At 42.7% G+C, this 15,887-nt stretch overlaps 2 protein-coding genes across 2 annotated transcripts; both read left to right on the forward strand.

Annotated features, from left to right (window-relative positions):
* Nucleotides 1–913: 913 nt before the first annotated feature.
* angptl5 (angiopoietin-like 5) lies at nt 914–4,168 on the forward strand. The gene is made up of 8 exons (XM_080508645.1): nt 914–1,027; nt 1,746–1,911; nt 2,014–2,117; nt 2,194–2,287; nt 2,939–3,042; nt 3,117–3,237; nt 3,471–3,656; nt 3,832–4,168. Exons 1-8 carry the CDS (start codon nt 971–973, stop codon nt 4,149–4,151), a joined length of 1,152 nt encoding a protein of 383 aa, XP_080364771.1. The 5' UTR covers nt 914–970; the 3' UTR covers nt 4,152–4,168.
* A 2,408-nt stretch (nt 4,169–6,576) lies between these two features.
* trpc6a (transient receptor potential cation channel, subfamily C, member 6a) lies at nt 6,577–15,862 on the forward strand (the record flags this gene model as incomplete). Its single annotated transcript, XM_080508654.1, has 14 exons — nt 6,577–6,716; nt 7,686–8,014; nt 8,646–8,778; nt 9,572–9,872; nt 10,540–10,725; nt 11,352–11,516; nt 11,606–11,849; nt 11,929–12,156; nt 12,994–13,258; nt 14,491–14,686; nt 14,993–15,193; nt 15,360–15,416; nt 15,568–15,643; nt 15,718–15,862. The coding sequence occupies 14 exons, from the start codon at nt 6,577–6,579 to the stop codon at nt 15,846–15,848; spliced, it is 2,652 nt and encodes an 883-aa protein (XP_080364780.1). The 3' UTR covers nt 15,849–15,862.
* Between the last annotated feature and the right edge of the window lie 25 nt (nt 15,863–15,887).

Consider the following 15,887-nt stretch of genomic DNA (forward strand, 5'->3'; position numbering starts at 1 on the left):
ATGATTAACGGCACAGTCTTGTCATTCACATGCACAGGCTGTTTTACGACAGTGTGTAACATGGGACAGATGTGGGGGGCCCTGAGGCTGCAGCAGCTTTTCACATTCCTCCCACTGACCATGGCTGTAAACTCACACAGGTTGGGAACAACAGCAGATCTTTTCTTTGGCACTCGAAAAAAAAAAAGAAAAAAAAGAAGAAGTTTTCCAAGAAAGCGACATGCTTGTCGGCTCCAGCTGGACCCCGAGTCCAATTCACTGCTGCTTTTCACCTTCTCCACTGGTTTAAATGCCCAGTTAAACTGGAGTAATTGGTCTGACCCTCTGGGAGGCTGTTTTCACGGGTATGAATCAGTGGTCAGAGCGGGAGAAAGAAAGAGGAGAGGGGAGTCACTGGTGGAAATATGAGCACAAGGAGCAGAGACACCCTGTGTTCACTGCACCCTACCTCCATTTGCAGCTGGCACGCAACGACACAGGCAGAGGGGGAAAGTGTTTCTCGATTAAAACAAGCTTCTCAGATCCATTTCCACATCTGCTTCTCATGGCAGCGGCAAGATATACCCAGTAAAACAACAATCCCTGCTAATAGACGCACCGACTGGGAGGGTAATAACTCTATACCACAAGCCCAGAATCAGCACATTTGCCCACTTGTCAGGAGTCATTAGCCCACTGATCTGATCTCACAGGGCATGTTGCATGGGAATTTACAAGAAAAAGTAGGAGTGACCATTAGAGGTGGGGGAAAAGGAAACAATCAGAAGAAGTGAAATTTGACAACTGAAAGGAAGAAATAAAGTATCTGGTGTACGAGGAGTTGTGAAGGATGAAAAGGAAGAGAAAAAGTGCAGACTTTGTGGAAAAATAAGTGCTAGAAAAAAATTAAGGAGTGTCTGCCAGTGACGGAGCAGACCAGGTTCAGCCCCTTCACTCTGAGAGGAAATAATTACAGTCAGTCAGCTCTGACATGATGTGGACAACAGCTGTCCTCCTGCTGCTTTCGCCTCATCTGCTTTCCTCCGCAGTATGTACAATATGCATGTCCTGAATGTTTTCTACCTTTTTTTTTTTGTTTTCGTTTGTTTATCAAACTTTGTTTGTTGTAACTGAACTAACTACACTACTGTAAATGTGTCACAATGATGTGTGACAGCGCACATAGAGCTGATTGCTTTGTTGCTGTTGGGAAGGAATGTAAATTACTGCATTGAGAAGTGTGAAACTGTTCTGGCGTGTTTTGAGGTTGAGCTAATTTAAACTACTTATTAATGTTGAGTGATCTGAAAAACACCTAGTATAGAATTTTTGTTCTGATTTGACTTCTACCACAAGCTGCTAGATGAATATTTCATTTATGGTTTGTTCTGCACTAACGTCTTGATATTTTTCTAATGAGGTAGCAAATACAGTACAGGTCCTGATACACACATGGTCAAGACTATGTGTTACACAATGTGGGCATGAATGGACTGTATAATAACTTGTGTTATTTTTCTTCAACAAATTCACTAAGATTGAATATTAAAAAAATCTTCAATGATATAAATTTGCTTTCAAAATGGGATTTTCCTTTTGCTTGGTATAAACTTAACAAGATACATTATACAGTATTCAGGTAGAAATACAATCAAAAATATTCAGTCTGTATTGCTCTAGCCGGCGCCACATTGGTCAGCCCTGTTGCACATTGCAGTGCACACACGTGAACTTACCACTATTCATGAAATTCTTCTGATGGCCAGGACAAGGGAAGCAGCAGCAACCCATCAGATGTAGCCAATGAGGACCTTTTAGATGCTCCCGCCAAAGGCCACAAACCTTATGGTGAGGTCAAAGGTCGGGACACATGCTCCATCCCGTGTGACGTCACAGTGAAGCTGCTGCGAGATGAAAAACACTCCATTTGTGGTAAAGTCTCTTCCCTCATCTCCGCCCTTCATGTTGTCTTTTGCCCCATCATTCTCCGGTCCGGTTGCGATGGTGTACATGTGTGTATCCGTGTGTGTCCAGGGCAGCTGCAGCAGTCTCTGTTGGCGTTCGGACGCAGCACCCGGAAGCTGATCAGGGATGTGATGGAGGAGCAGCAGCGAGCTCTGGACATCCTCAGCACTCAGGTGAACAAAAAGAGACTTTTCACTCCGTTACACAGTTGGTCAACATCTGATCGGCTGTTTGGGCTCACATTTCCAGGTGACAGAGCTGATGACAAAAGTGCAGACGCTGAGCTCTGAGGTTCAGAGAAACAATGTCGAGATGTACTCCTTAAAACCTGTTCAGTCTCACGGTAACTCACACACACACACACACACACACACACACACACACACACACACACACACACACACACACACACACACACACACACACAGACAAATAACTCTGAGTGTATCTTCAAATCTGCTCCATCACTTTGTATGTTCATGTAAGGAGCAGCAGGTTTTCAGCTCCATGACGATGTGTCACCGTCCTGAGATAGTTTTTATGGACTAGATTAAAAACAACAACCAAATACATTTCCGGAAAAGAAACCCTGACATTACTGTAAAATAAATTCTCCATCCATTTCACCTTTTTTGTTTTTCTTATGTAAATAGCTTTTGAGTCATTTGGTAAATCTGCCTCATTTGGTTCTATTAAAATCTTTGAATTGCATTTCCTCCACTATAACATCGATGTGATAAATTACTGCATTCCTAAATCTTCATATGTTTTACTTTGGTAAATTACAAACGCATGAAATCAAACTATAATTTGCAAAATGATTTAACAGTTGTTTGGAATAAATTGCTGACTGAGCATGGAAATTAATCATTAGAATGTTTATGAGAGTCATGGTTCTTTCAGTGCAGTTTATGATCATGAGAAACTGCAAAATGTCAACTTTTTTGGAGGGTTGTTGTGTTTTAGGTGTAACGCTGTCGTGTGCTTTGATCAGGACGAGACTGCAGCGACATCAAGGACAACCTTGTATCTGTTGTCCCCAAGATTCCCAGTGGTATTTACATAGTCCATCCAGAAAACACTGACTCCTCTTTTGAGGTACTTGCACATGATTCACTGAGTCAAACGTGCAGAATAACCAGTCGCCACTCAACGCAGAGTTTGTGCTTCAGGTTTTCTGTGAGATGGACTATATGGAAGGAGGTTGGACGGTAATGCAGAGGAGGACTGACGGATTGATGGACTTCAAACGGCCATGGGCGAATTACGTTGATGGCTTCGGACATCTCGCAGGTGGTACAACACAGCACCGACGCAATCTTCTCAGAGGGAGGTGTTGAGAACTACAGTGAAGTTAGGCAAGAGATTTATAAATAAAACACACATTTATTAAACTGTAGATCAGACAGAATAGGTATATTTGTTAATTTCTCACAACTATCCCTGAAAGCTGATTCACTTATAACAACCTTGTTCCTCCCAATGACTCTCTGCCTTTGTCTTTGTCTTTGTCTTGGTGTGTGCAGGGGAGCACTGGCTGGGCCTGAAGAAGGTTTTTCATATAGTAAATCAAAAAGATACACGCTTTCAGCTTCACATCGTTCTCGTCTCGCACGACGACGTGACCTCCTACGCGTCGTACGACGACTTCCGCCTCGACAACGAAACACAGTTCTTCAGTATTCACCTGGGCAGATATGCAGGCAGTGCTGGTACGGGCTAATGCATTATCAATACAATAAATGTTGGGACAATCTGCAAAATGTAACTCGGCGGATGCAATGGTTTTCAAATCACAAATCACTCTCCAGGATCTACATCATGAACTTGAGCTCAGGAAACAGCTTCTCGTGTGTCAGCTGGATTTCTGCTTGCGCTTTGATGCAGGTGATGCATTTCGTGGCTACGACCAGGAGCAGAATCAGGACACGGCTCCCTTCAGCGCCTCGGATGTGGACAACGACGGCTGCAATCCCTCCTGCACCTTCGACAACTCCACAGTCGAGAGCTGCAGCCTTCAGCACAACCAGACGGGCTGGTGGTTCAACCAGTGCGGCCTGGCCAACCTCAACGGCTCCCCCGAAGAAGCGGAGCAGAATCACGGCCAGAGGATGCACATTAAGTGGGACACCTGGAGACAGAGTGGCGTACTATACAACATCAAATCAGTCACAATGAAGGTCAGGAGGATTGCAACTAATAACTGAAAGGAAGTGCCTCCTGGTGCAAGTGAGAGTTTTAATAAAAATCAATTTCATTCTTTCGCTTTTGTTTTCAGTGTTTAACTCTCGAAAGCATAGTTGACTAAAGCTGGCTTCAGAGAAAGAAAGTTATCCTCTTGGTCCAGTGAAAATGTCTTAACAGGCCACATCCAGTAGGTGGTGCTGTGAATCTCCCATTCACAAAACTGTACTTTTTTTCTTTTTTTCTTCTGGAGTTGCTTCCTTTTCTGCTTTCACAGCCTTCTTCATGTCCACAGGTAGGATTGACAATGCTCAACAGTTTCCTTCTTTGAGCTGTATTTTAATTTTAATTCAGCCAATTATATAATCAGTTTCAGAGTATAACAGGCATCTTTCTTGGTTATTTAAGCTCAATACACTTCAGCCATACTGTGAAACATACACTATGGTCCTTGGGACAAAACCTGGCCACCACAGTGGGATGACCTTGCAAAATACTGATATTGCAAAGAAAACGATCTCAATCACCAAAACTTCTTTCACTTATGGACTCACTGGAGATTACACTATTTTAGTCAAAGGGGTGCACTGGAATAATTTTTCGATAAAAAAAACAACAACATTTGAATAAATTCACAATATGTCATAATGCACTCAGAAATCTGTACTAAAATGATGTCAATGACTTGAAGTTGCTGTTATTCAAAAGTTATTATCTAATTTATAATTTCATCATATCAGAACCAGAAAAAGTCATGAGACGGTAGTTCATGTCGGGAAAACTGGTTGTGCCTCATATATGGAAGTTGTCAGAGAAGAGAAAACATCGAACAATTAATGCCTGGATCAGTGTGTTACTTTTGGCTCATTTCTGCATAGTAGCACACACACACACACACACACACACACACACACACACACACACACACACACACACACACACACACACACACACACACACCCACACACACACACACACACACACACACACACACACACACACACACACACGCACAGTATTTTATTTTTGTGTTTCAGAATCACAGATTTCGATGATAACACTGTCGGAGCTCTATGTGTGGTCTGGTATGTGCACAAAATGCCAAGGTGCATGAATCCACATACACACACACACACACACACACACACACACACACAATAACGACTCTCCAGGTATTTGTCCTGTGCCCCCCAATAAGAGTGTGTATGTTTCAGCTGACAGTATTTACATCCATATCAGAGGTCTGTTCTATTCTGAGGAGAAAGTCTTAACAATAACGCTAAATGGTGACATTTATCAAGAGTTTACCCTCTTGCCCTTTTCTGTCCTCCTTGTGAAATGTGACACTACTACGCCATAAAATGTCCAAAGTGCCTAATCTTCTGCAATCAGGCCCTTAAAAGGCCATTTTCACCCTTGCAAATTTACATCAGAGACTTGCATTGAGCAGATTCTTTTACATTGAGACATTGGTATTACGTATTGCAACATTGTGGGTGAAATTAAAAACCAGGCAAAAAAGTTATTCAGTGCTGAAGAAGGGAGAACAAATGGACCTTAACAAACTTTGCTACCAGAAGAACGCTTCTTAAAGCTGCTCCAAAACTGGGTGCCTGTCTTAAACATGTGCATTCACATGCTGTGTGTGTGTGTGTGTGCGTGTGTGCGTGTGTGCGTGCGTGTGTGCGTGTGTGCGTGTGTGCGTGTGTGTGTGTGTGTGTGTGTGTGTGTGTGTGTGTGTGTGTGTGTGTGTGCGTGCGTGTGTGTGTGTGTACTGTTCCCACACTGGAGGGGTTTCAGTGGGGAGTGGGAGCACACAGGAAACAAAGTCTGCTGGGAATTTAAACCCTGAGGAATCTCATCTGCTGTTCATCAGCCATCAGTCATTGCTGTACAGTAACACACACACACACACACACACACACACACACACACACACACACACACACACACACACACACACACACACACACACACACACACTGTAAACACTGTGGTTTGAAATTGTATTTTACAACTGAACCATTAAGGACGTTGGTGCCTAATATTTGGATAATATTCTGCATTCACTCTTCTCATTATATTGAACAGATGAACCTGTAACTCTAAGGTAACACGGATGGTGATTTCAAAGAAAGAAGAAAAAGTCTCGGTAGCAGACGTTCCTGAAATAGCTGAGACGAAAATTGCCCACCATTATCAGTTACTCTCAACACTGTGGTCCCCTCCACATCTGTAAAGTTCAATGCGTCATGTAAATAAAAGGATAGTGGGACCCAGAAGGATGCATTCTTTCTCAAGGACAGACACAAAAAAAGGAAAAAAAACCAGAGGGGAGGGCGACATTGAGAAGGGGAAGAGAGAGGAAGAGAGCGACATGCCACAGGCACTTGATGACTTGTTCACATGAGCTGGGAGCAAACCCTCTAGTGTTGGACCACCTTCAGGATGAACCACAGACCGCTGGCAGCCCATCGAAACAGCCGGTCTGCCGGGTACAACGACAGCCCCAGAGCCAGGAGCCGTGATAACCTGCTGGTGTGTGATGACTTCGGAGAGGAATACTGCTGCACGGGGCGATGCCTTGGGTAAGTTCTGAACCTGCTTAAACCTAAAACCTTATTATCTTATAAAAAAAAGATTTTCTTTTAATTAATATAAAAAATACCCCTTATTTGAGTTACAGACAGCATTGAGTTGTACATTTACAATTTTTCACAAGTATCGTTATGCTTATTTCATATCCGTTTTCCAAATAGAGATAAAACCCTATATTGAAGATAAATGTAATAGAAATCCTTGCGCAAGCTGGACTAAAAACCAAACCTATAGTATTTAATTTGTACAACTGTGCAACATTTCTTAACAAACTCACTGAACTTTTCACCTCCAGCCGATGGGCGCTCTGAGTGATTCATGTCAGGACTGAAAAAGACCGCTTGCTTCACTTTAGACCATATTTCAGTTTGCATCTAAGGTGTTTAGTTTTGTGGTCCTGGTAATGAAGCAAACCCTGTTGCTCTTTCCTTTCTGTTTATCTTGATTTCATTTACAATCCACTCTGCAGCTGGATGCGCCCACTCTCAGTCACAAGCACTCACTTTTTTTTTTTTTTTTTTTTTACTTAAAAGTCCAACTGTGAAGGATTGAAGATGACCTTTCACCTTTGCCTTCATATTACATCTCTTGCCTGATCGTGGATGTATGAATGAGTCAATCTTGCATTTAGTAAAGTGTGTTTGACAGGTAAAACTCTCACACTTACATGCTTCTTCACGGAATTTGGAAATGCTCTCTGGTCAAGCATATTGATGTTTCCAAAAGTAGCAGCCATAATATGTGTCGTCTCCAACTGAAACATCCATCGCATTCACACTTATTGCGATAACCTTACTTTTTGGGCTGACACACTCATGTTGAGAATCTTTAAGGCAAAAGTTGACTTGACTTTGAGACACAACTCGGAACAAGTAGCTGCGGTGCTGTTTTTTGTGTGTGTGTACATTCAAGTGTGGACAATATATATAGTGTGTTTATGTCCCCCGACTCTCTGGCAGCCACAGCAGCTCTGAGAGGCAGATCATGGCTCGCCTCAGCGCTGTTAAGAGACGCCAGGCTCTGCGCGCCCCTGCCTACATGTTCTCGGCTCCGTCCGTCAGCCTGACGGCGGTCGAGCAGCGCTTCCTGGAAGCAGCAGAATACGGCAACATACCAGAGGTGCGTCGCATGCTGCTCCACGTGCCCAGCTTGAACGTCAATGCTGTTGACTACATGGGCCAAAATGCACTGCAGCTGGCTGTGGCCAACGAGCATCTGGAGGTGACGGAGCTGCTGCTGGGGAGGACAGATTTGGCCAGAGTGGGTGATGCTCTCCTCTTAGCCATAAGTAAGACCTGCATATTTTGTGTCTGTGTGTGCGTGTGTGTGTGTGTGCGTGTGTGTGTGTAGATATAATGTATATATAAACCAAACCGCATTTACAGGGTTGATCACGCGTGACAGCTGAGATTGTATGGGCCACAACCTGTAGAAATGACATTGTTTTGCATCTAAAGGCATTCAAGAGAAATAATTAATTAGCTTTTAAAATAGATTTTCCACCAAATACCCAAAAGGTCTACAGAAGGTTTGGAGTTGTATATTCCAGCCTCTCACTCCAATAAAAACAGACATATATTCCTGTCAATAAGAGTACGCCTGAAACTGTGTGTTTGCTCAAAGTGTGACACTCAATCACTCCTGTTGGCTTGAGAATAGATTAGACTTATTTATGTAACATTAAAATAAAATGTTGGACTTTATCGTTGCCAGATAACTAACCGAATGCTAAAATACAAAACCCAACAGTGCACATGAAACCATGGTCCCTTACATAAAAGTAACAGCACTTTTTGTTTAGCTGTAAACTGACGACAGATAAGTGTTGGGGAACTTCGCTTATATCTCAGTGCATTTTTCTTTTTTTGTTGGTGAAAGATTTTCAAAAATACCAACTTAAAGTGTTTTGTGCATTATAGGTAAAGGTTATGTCCGCATCACCGAAGCCCTGCTTGGACATCCCTCCTTTAGAGATGCCCGGCGCCTGACAGCGAGTCCAGCCCAAGCAGACATGCTGGATGACTTCTACGCTTATGATGAAGATGGAACAAGGCAAGGAAAACCACAACGACAGACCTACTTTAGCATCTCTTAAACTGTAGCACACTCAGGAAAGTGCTCATACAGCGGCTTTCTGAAAGAGTTCTCTATAACTTAGGTGGCTGTGGCCAGGTTGGGGAGTGAGATTTCATCCCATTCCAAAAGTTGGTGGTTCAATCTTTAGTGGTGGAAAAGATTGGCCAGTTGAAGTGTCCTTGAGCACTGACACACAAATTGGGAGCACTTAGCATGGCAGCTGTTGTGCCAGTATGTGTGAATGTGTGAAGTATTTTAAAATTGCTGAAGTGGGGGAAAATGGAGTCTATAAGTGCCTTTTACACTTTACAAGTGAAGACTTGCTTGTAAAACTGTCAGTTTCATACTTTCACTTTGGCTGCTACGAGGTTCTAACAAAATGCAATTCAGCATTTTGTGGGCTTTGGTGGTGCTTAGCTTTAGTCATTTCTAGACATTTTGCTCAGCTGGTCTAGTTGTTACAGACTGAAGTTACTTCACAGAAGTGCAAACCATATGCATTATAACTGGTCAAACTGATTCGAGGTGTAGTCTTCAAGGATTCAAGTGAAGGATTCAAGGAAGAGACCAGTTTGCTACATTGTAAATGCATCCCTCTATAACAGTGCTGCCTTGCTGTTCTCTCTAATAAATGATAGATACTGTCGCTTCTTATGGGGAAAGTGAACGTTTAATACACAGAGAATGTGATAACCACTCCAAATGATAAAATCCTCAGAGGATTTTGATGTCCACTGCGTGTGCTTGCATGTGTCTGTGATTCCCACAGGTTTTCTCACGACGTGACTCCGGTGATACTTGCAGCCCACTGCCAGGAGTACGAGATAGTTTACACCCTGCTGAGTAAAGGGGCCCGCATTGACCCTCCTCACGATTACTTCTGTGGCTGCGATTCCTGTAACTACCAGCAGCAGTTTGATTCCTTCAGCCACTCCCGATCGAGGATCAATGCCTACAGAGGCCTCGCCAGCCCGGCTTACCTGTCCCTCTCCAATGAGGATCCAGTACTGGCAGCCTTGGAGCTCAGCAATGAACTGGCCATGTTGGCGAATATCGAGAAAGAATTCAAGGTACCAAAATCATTGAAGGTCTAGCGAAACATGCCCAATAACTCAGTAGTTCACGAAGAAGTGCATTCTCATTTGGTGTCTCTACTTATGCCCCGAAAACCAGCTCATTGTCAAGCACAGAAAAGAAATAAATCTGCAATGTCACTGCCAACTAGCTGCCAGTAAACGCTGCCAGTAAACACATGAACATTTTATGAGCATTAAAGAGAGGAAGCAGAAACGGATCCCGTGGTCCCTGTTCACATTTGTTGGCTTTACACATATATAACAGCTGTATTTTATTGCTGGGCTCACAGTAGGACAGTATCCAACAGGTCTGCTGCAATAAATAAACACTCAAATGCTTTTGAGGGCACAGACATCTGACTACACATAGGAATTAATCTCGTAACATTTCTTGGCTCACAGAGTATTCTTTTTTTTTTTTTTTTTTTCCAGAACTGGGTGTCACTAATGTCCAGGTTGGATTAATCTTTGAGTCACATTTGTTTTAAATCCTGCAAAGCAAAACTAATTATTTTAGACAAAATGATAAACAATTATTGCCCAGCGATAATGTCACTTAAAAGCTGTTGAATATGAATATCACCCACATCTGCAACCCAGCCAGATGGAATTCATGTAATCGATTCCACTAATTGGCAATTTTCCTTCGTGATGCTAATAGAACGACTACTGCCGCCTGTCGAGCCAATGTAAGGACTACGTGGTGGGCCTACTGGACCTTTGTCGCAGTACAGAGGAAGTGGAGGCCATACTGAGTGGAGAAACTGACACTGAAGACAGCTACGACATGCCGGGCCGGCCTTCCCTCACCCGACTCAAGTTAGCCATCAAATATGAACTCAAAAAGGTAGAAGCTTATTTGTTGGGATGTTAAAAGGACTGCAGATATTGACTGGTTTAAGTACGTCACCATAATGAGCTTGTCAGCCAGCTAAGTCTTGAGTCTGAAGAATCCTCTTCACTCCAGCAGAATCATAATAGCTGTTTAATCATTTCACAATTTTACTAGAAGTTATATAACTGTATAATTTTGTCAGTATCAGTGTGTATTTAATGGATATGTAAAATAATGCTTTCAATAAGAACCAGTCTGGATATTGCATCAATGTTGAGTGTGCAACGTAAAAAAAAAAAAAAAGGGTTGCAATGACCTACTCGATCTGACCTGCTCGATGACAAAACTCCTGTAAAAAGACAAGTAAATGCATATTTATTAGTCAAACGCAAACGTAGCCATAAATGCCTGAAAACAATGATTACCTGAAACAACGAAGATATTTTGCCATTGTTTTGAGCTCTTCTCTTCTACTTGTTTTATCTGTTTGCCAGATACAGCTTTTTTTTGTTGTTGAAGTATTTAGTATATAATTTAAAACACATTCTTCATCTATTCTAATAATGAGTTAATATAGTTATGGAAGTATGCAAAACCTTTACCTTTCAAGAAGCCTTCATTGCTCTTTTCTCATGCAGTTTGTTGCTCATCCGAACTGCCAGCAGCAGCTGCTGAGTATTTGGTACGAGAACCTGCCGGGCCTGAGACAACAAACCACCGCCATCAAACTGCTGGTGGTCCTCGCCGTGGCTATCGGACTGCCGGGCTTGGCTGTGGCGTACTGGGTTGCTCCGTGCAGCAGAGTGTGTAACACCTCATGTCACTTACATAACCCCCGAAACACTTCAGGAGACTTTCCTCTCATTCTTCTGTTGTTTTTCTCTTCCTGAAGGCGGGAAGCGTTATGCGCAGCCCTTTCATGAAGTTTGTGGCCCATGCCTCATCCTTCACAATTTTCCTTGGTCTTCTCATCCTGAATGCTGCAGACCGCTTTGCTGGCACCACTCTGTTGCCAAACATGACCCACCATCAGTATCCGGAGGGTTCAGAACTCAACCCTGACCCCCTGCTGCTCTACCGTATGACCACGACACCATTCACCTGGATGGAGATCCTCATTATTTCCTGGGTCATGGGTGAGCATGGAAGCATATGATGACAGATGAAACATGACAAGATAGATCCCGTGTGTCATTGCATGTCATTCTGCTGCAGGTATGATCTGGGCGGAGGTGAAGGAGATCTGGAGTCAAGGCCCGGGGGAGTATCTGGTCGAACCGTGGAACTTCCTGGACTTTGGGATGCTGGCGATCTTTCTGGCCTCTTTCAGCTGTCGCTTCTCGGCTCTGAGACACGCTGACTTAGCCCAGACCTATGTACACGCACACTACACCACGCTGATTAATATCACCCTGCCGCCTGAGATACACTACTTTACTCTGGGTGAGCGTGCTCTCACACCTGCACAGACTCTCAGACTGACTTCAGATACCATCGTTCACCTGATATGTAAACAGTTGAAGTGAGTGTGTACAGTGCGGAGCAGATCAGAGGGTGGAAGTCGAGTATCTGATATGCGTCAGCTTTCAGACGTTACCCAACACACCGATGGCTGAGCACCGGCTGTAATTACCTGGCTGTTCCTGCTCTGACTGTGTAGTGAAATAAAACTGCAGACGAGAGGTTGAACAGGGGGTTTTAAAGTATGGAAGAATGAGCTCACAGAGCGTGAGCCTCGTTATATAGTAGCCCCCCCCCCCAGGGGTCATATGCTTGTTCTCACATCAGGTTCTGGATGAATGCCAGACTTCCTAATGTTTTTCCTATTATCAGACATTGTTAACAGCCATGTGGACTCAAGGGCAATAAAAAGCATAATTCCTGCCCTGCGAGTTGGATGTTAAATTGAAATATCAGGAAAGTTTGTTTTGACTGTCGCATTATACAAACAACAAACTAAAGTTCTTGGAATATATATTTAAATAAAGCATTTATTAGTTTTATCCTGCATTTAATAATTTTTTGTCATGATTTCTATCATGATACGGAACCGTCGGGTTATTTCTCACTGCTGCAGCCCGTTGAGCCTCTTTGGAGGTTTCACCAATGGAGTGAACAAATCTGAGCAGCAGTGGTCAACATTTGCAGCTCATTTAAGTTGAGGCTCATGAAATGAACACTTGACAATCTAAATATAGCCTCCAAATTGAAATCCTCAAATTCAGCAAACTCAAACTGTTCTCTGACGTTTACGCGCTGGTTTCCACTCTGTTTCTGCAGCACGCATCCACTGGCTGCCGTCAGATCCTCAGCTGGTATCAGAGGGCCTGTACGCCGTGGCCGTGGTGCTCAGCTTCTCTCGGATCGCCTACATCCTCCCGGCCAATGAGAGCTTTGGCCCACTGCAGATCTCTTTAGGACGTACGGTCAAAGACATCTTCAAGTTCATGGTCATCTTCATCCTGGTCTTTCTGGCATTCATGATAGGCATGTTTAACCTGTACTCCTACTACCTGGGAGCCAAGCAGAACGACGCCTTCACCACGTGAGACATTCACTTTGTACACACACTGCCTCTATTAACTCACACATAGATATGACACCATCATGTCAATTTTCCATAAGGTCATGGTTAATGTACGACCGCTTCAGGATCTGACGTTGTTTTATAATTATTATTTATCCAAGAGGAAGCGTGACAATTAAAGTATATAAATGAGATATTATTATATAGATATAGATGGATTATATTATTATATAGATGAAAGTATCTCATTTGCAGACATAATCATATGTAGGAGAACAATAGTTTGTTGACCCTATAACATGTCCCAAGAACAAGTGAATAGAAGTAAAGTAAATGAAATGAATTTTAATGCTACCAAAACCAGAAAGAAGTGTGACAAAATGAGAGCTCACAGAGTAAGGAAGCCCCCTGAAACCTTCCATTTCCCCCCAGTTTCACTGTTTTAAAATGCATTTTACGCAGCAGAAATAACATCTTCGATAATTCATGGACCTTACTGTTGATTAAAGGATAAAATAGACTTATATCCAATCCAATTGTATTGAGATTGGATATGCTGTGGGAAGTAGATCCTGGGAACACAACCAGACTGTTTACTAAATATGTCTTTACGACACTGTGATCATTTTACATCAATAAAATGAGAAAATTTGACTTTTCGTCTTTGACTAGCCTTTAATGATGAAATATAGAGGTAAAAGCAAAAGTCGTTAACAATGTCAAATTGACCCCATGACCCCAAGGAGTAAAGATTCCGGAGTCTGTCAACATTTAAAACAAAGCCATGCTTGTGTGTGACTTATTGTTATGGTTTTAAGAGTGTTGCAAATTAATGATTATTAGAGTCAAGTCAAAATGTTTATATTCCGATGAGCAAATGCTGAATTCTTCCCCATTTTTTTTAATTTTTTATTATTTTTTAAGAAAATGATCAAATAAAATTTTAACCCAATGTCGGTACATACATAAATACAGCTGCATTTTAAAAAACTATGATATAGATTCAATAAAGTTAACTTAATCAGAAAGTTTGTCGTCTCTACAGGTTGATTTTCATATAGTGGTTAAACAGATCAAAACTGAAACTTCTATATTAGCACTGTATTGTAAACTCGATGCTGAACTGTGTGGGAATTTTCTTCTTCCGCTTCTCCTATCAGAGAGCATCTTAAAGTCTGATGATTTACTGTCTGTTTGAGCTCAGAAATAGTTTTTCTCCCCATGTCCCTTCTCTCTGTGCATCGGTCTAGACTGGAGGAGAGCTTCAAGACACTGTTCTGGGCTATATTTGGCCTGTCGGAGGTCAGGTCGGTTGTAATCAACAACGGGCACAAATTCATTGAGAACATCGGTTACGTGCTGTACGGGGTTTACAACGTTACCATGGTGATAGTGCTGCTCAACATGCTCATCGCCATGATCAACAGTTCTTTCCAGGAGATTGAGGTTTGTGAGTGAAATGCTGTGTCATCATCCACCTTAGATGCTGAGTCACTTACAAGATGAGTAGACTGACCCTTAATTCATAGTCTTTTTTTCACTGGCCTGTGTGAGTTAAAGTACAGCTTGTACTGCCATTCACACTGGAGTGTGTATAGAAATATTAAGTAATTTGTACATGTATTACTGAGGTATGAATAGATTAACACCTCTCCATATATATATATTTTAAAAAAAAGTAACTTTAGGGTGCATTTTTATTATTGTCTTCTATCATCTCTCCTAGTTTGTATTTTCTGTCCCTTCCTGCAGGACGATGCTGATGTTGAGTGGAAGTTTGCTCGAGCAAAGCTGTGGTTCTCCTACTTTGAGGAGGGCAGGACGCTCCCTGTGCCCTTTAACCTGGTCCCCAGTCCAAAGTCCATGGTGGGACTGGTCACCGCCATCAAGTCACTCCTCTTGCAGTTTGCAGAGCGGCACATTGTGGAGAAAACAGCGACACAACTTAATCAGGTGTCACACAATATGAAGCACATACACACAACTCTTTGCTTTGGCGCCTGAGATGTTGCCTGAGCACCTCCCAGTGGTTTTCATGCTGCAGTACAATCCAGACTAGTTTTTCATGAGAAATATCACTCGGTTGTTTACTAAAGAACATTCTATATTTATCTTCCAGCTTGGTGAGAACAAAAATTCAGGATATGGTGCTTCTACGAGCCCAACCAGATATCAGGTGTGTGTTTGTGTTGCTTTCAGACAATGTCTCACCTTTTACTTAATGTCTATGTATCTCACTATTGAGCAGAAGTATTCACCACTACACCAAAGTACATGACCAGTCATCGTGGTATTTATTGAACGCTTTTCTCTGTCTCTGTTTGCAGAAGATTATGAAGCGTCTGATAAAACGCTACATCATCAAAGCTCAAGCGGACAGAGAAAGTGACGAGATCACTGAAGGTACATTTCGATCAGTGGTACTGGAAAGGAACTTCACTATTCGATTTGACGGCTCTGTGTCTGTTTCCATCCAGGTGAGCTGAAGGAGATCAAGCAGGACATCTCCAGCCTGCGATACGAGCTCCTGGAGGAGAAAGCGCAGAACATGGAGACGCTGGACGGACTGCTGAGGCGGCTGGGAGAGATCGGCACACCGGCACCGTAACACTGTCTGCTGTCGCACCCGACACAAAAGAACATGTCC

This window comes from Blennius ocellaris (assembly GCF_963422515.1).
Source record: "Blennius ocellaris genome assembly, chromosome: 14".
Taxonomy (NCBI): Eukaryota; Metazoa; Chordata; class Actinopteri; order Blenniiformes; family Blenniidae; genus Blennius; species Blennius ocellaris.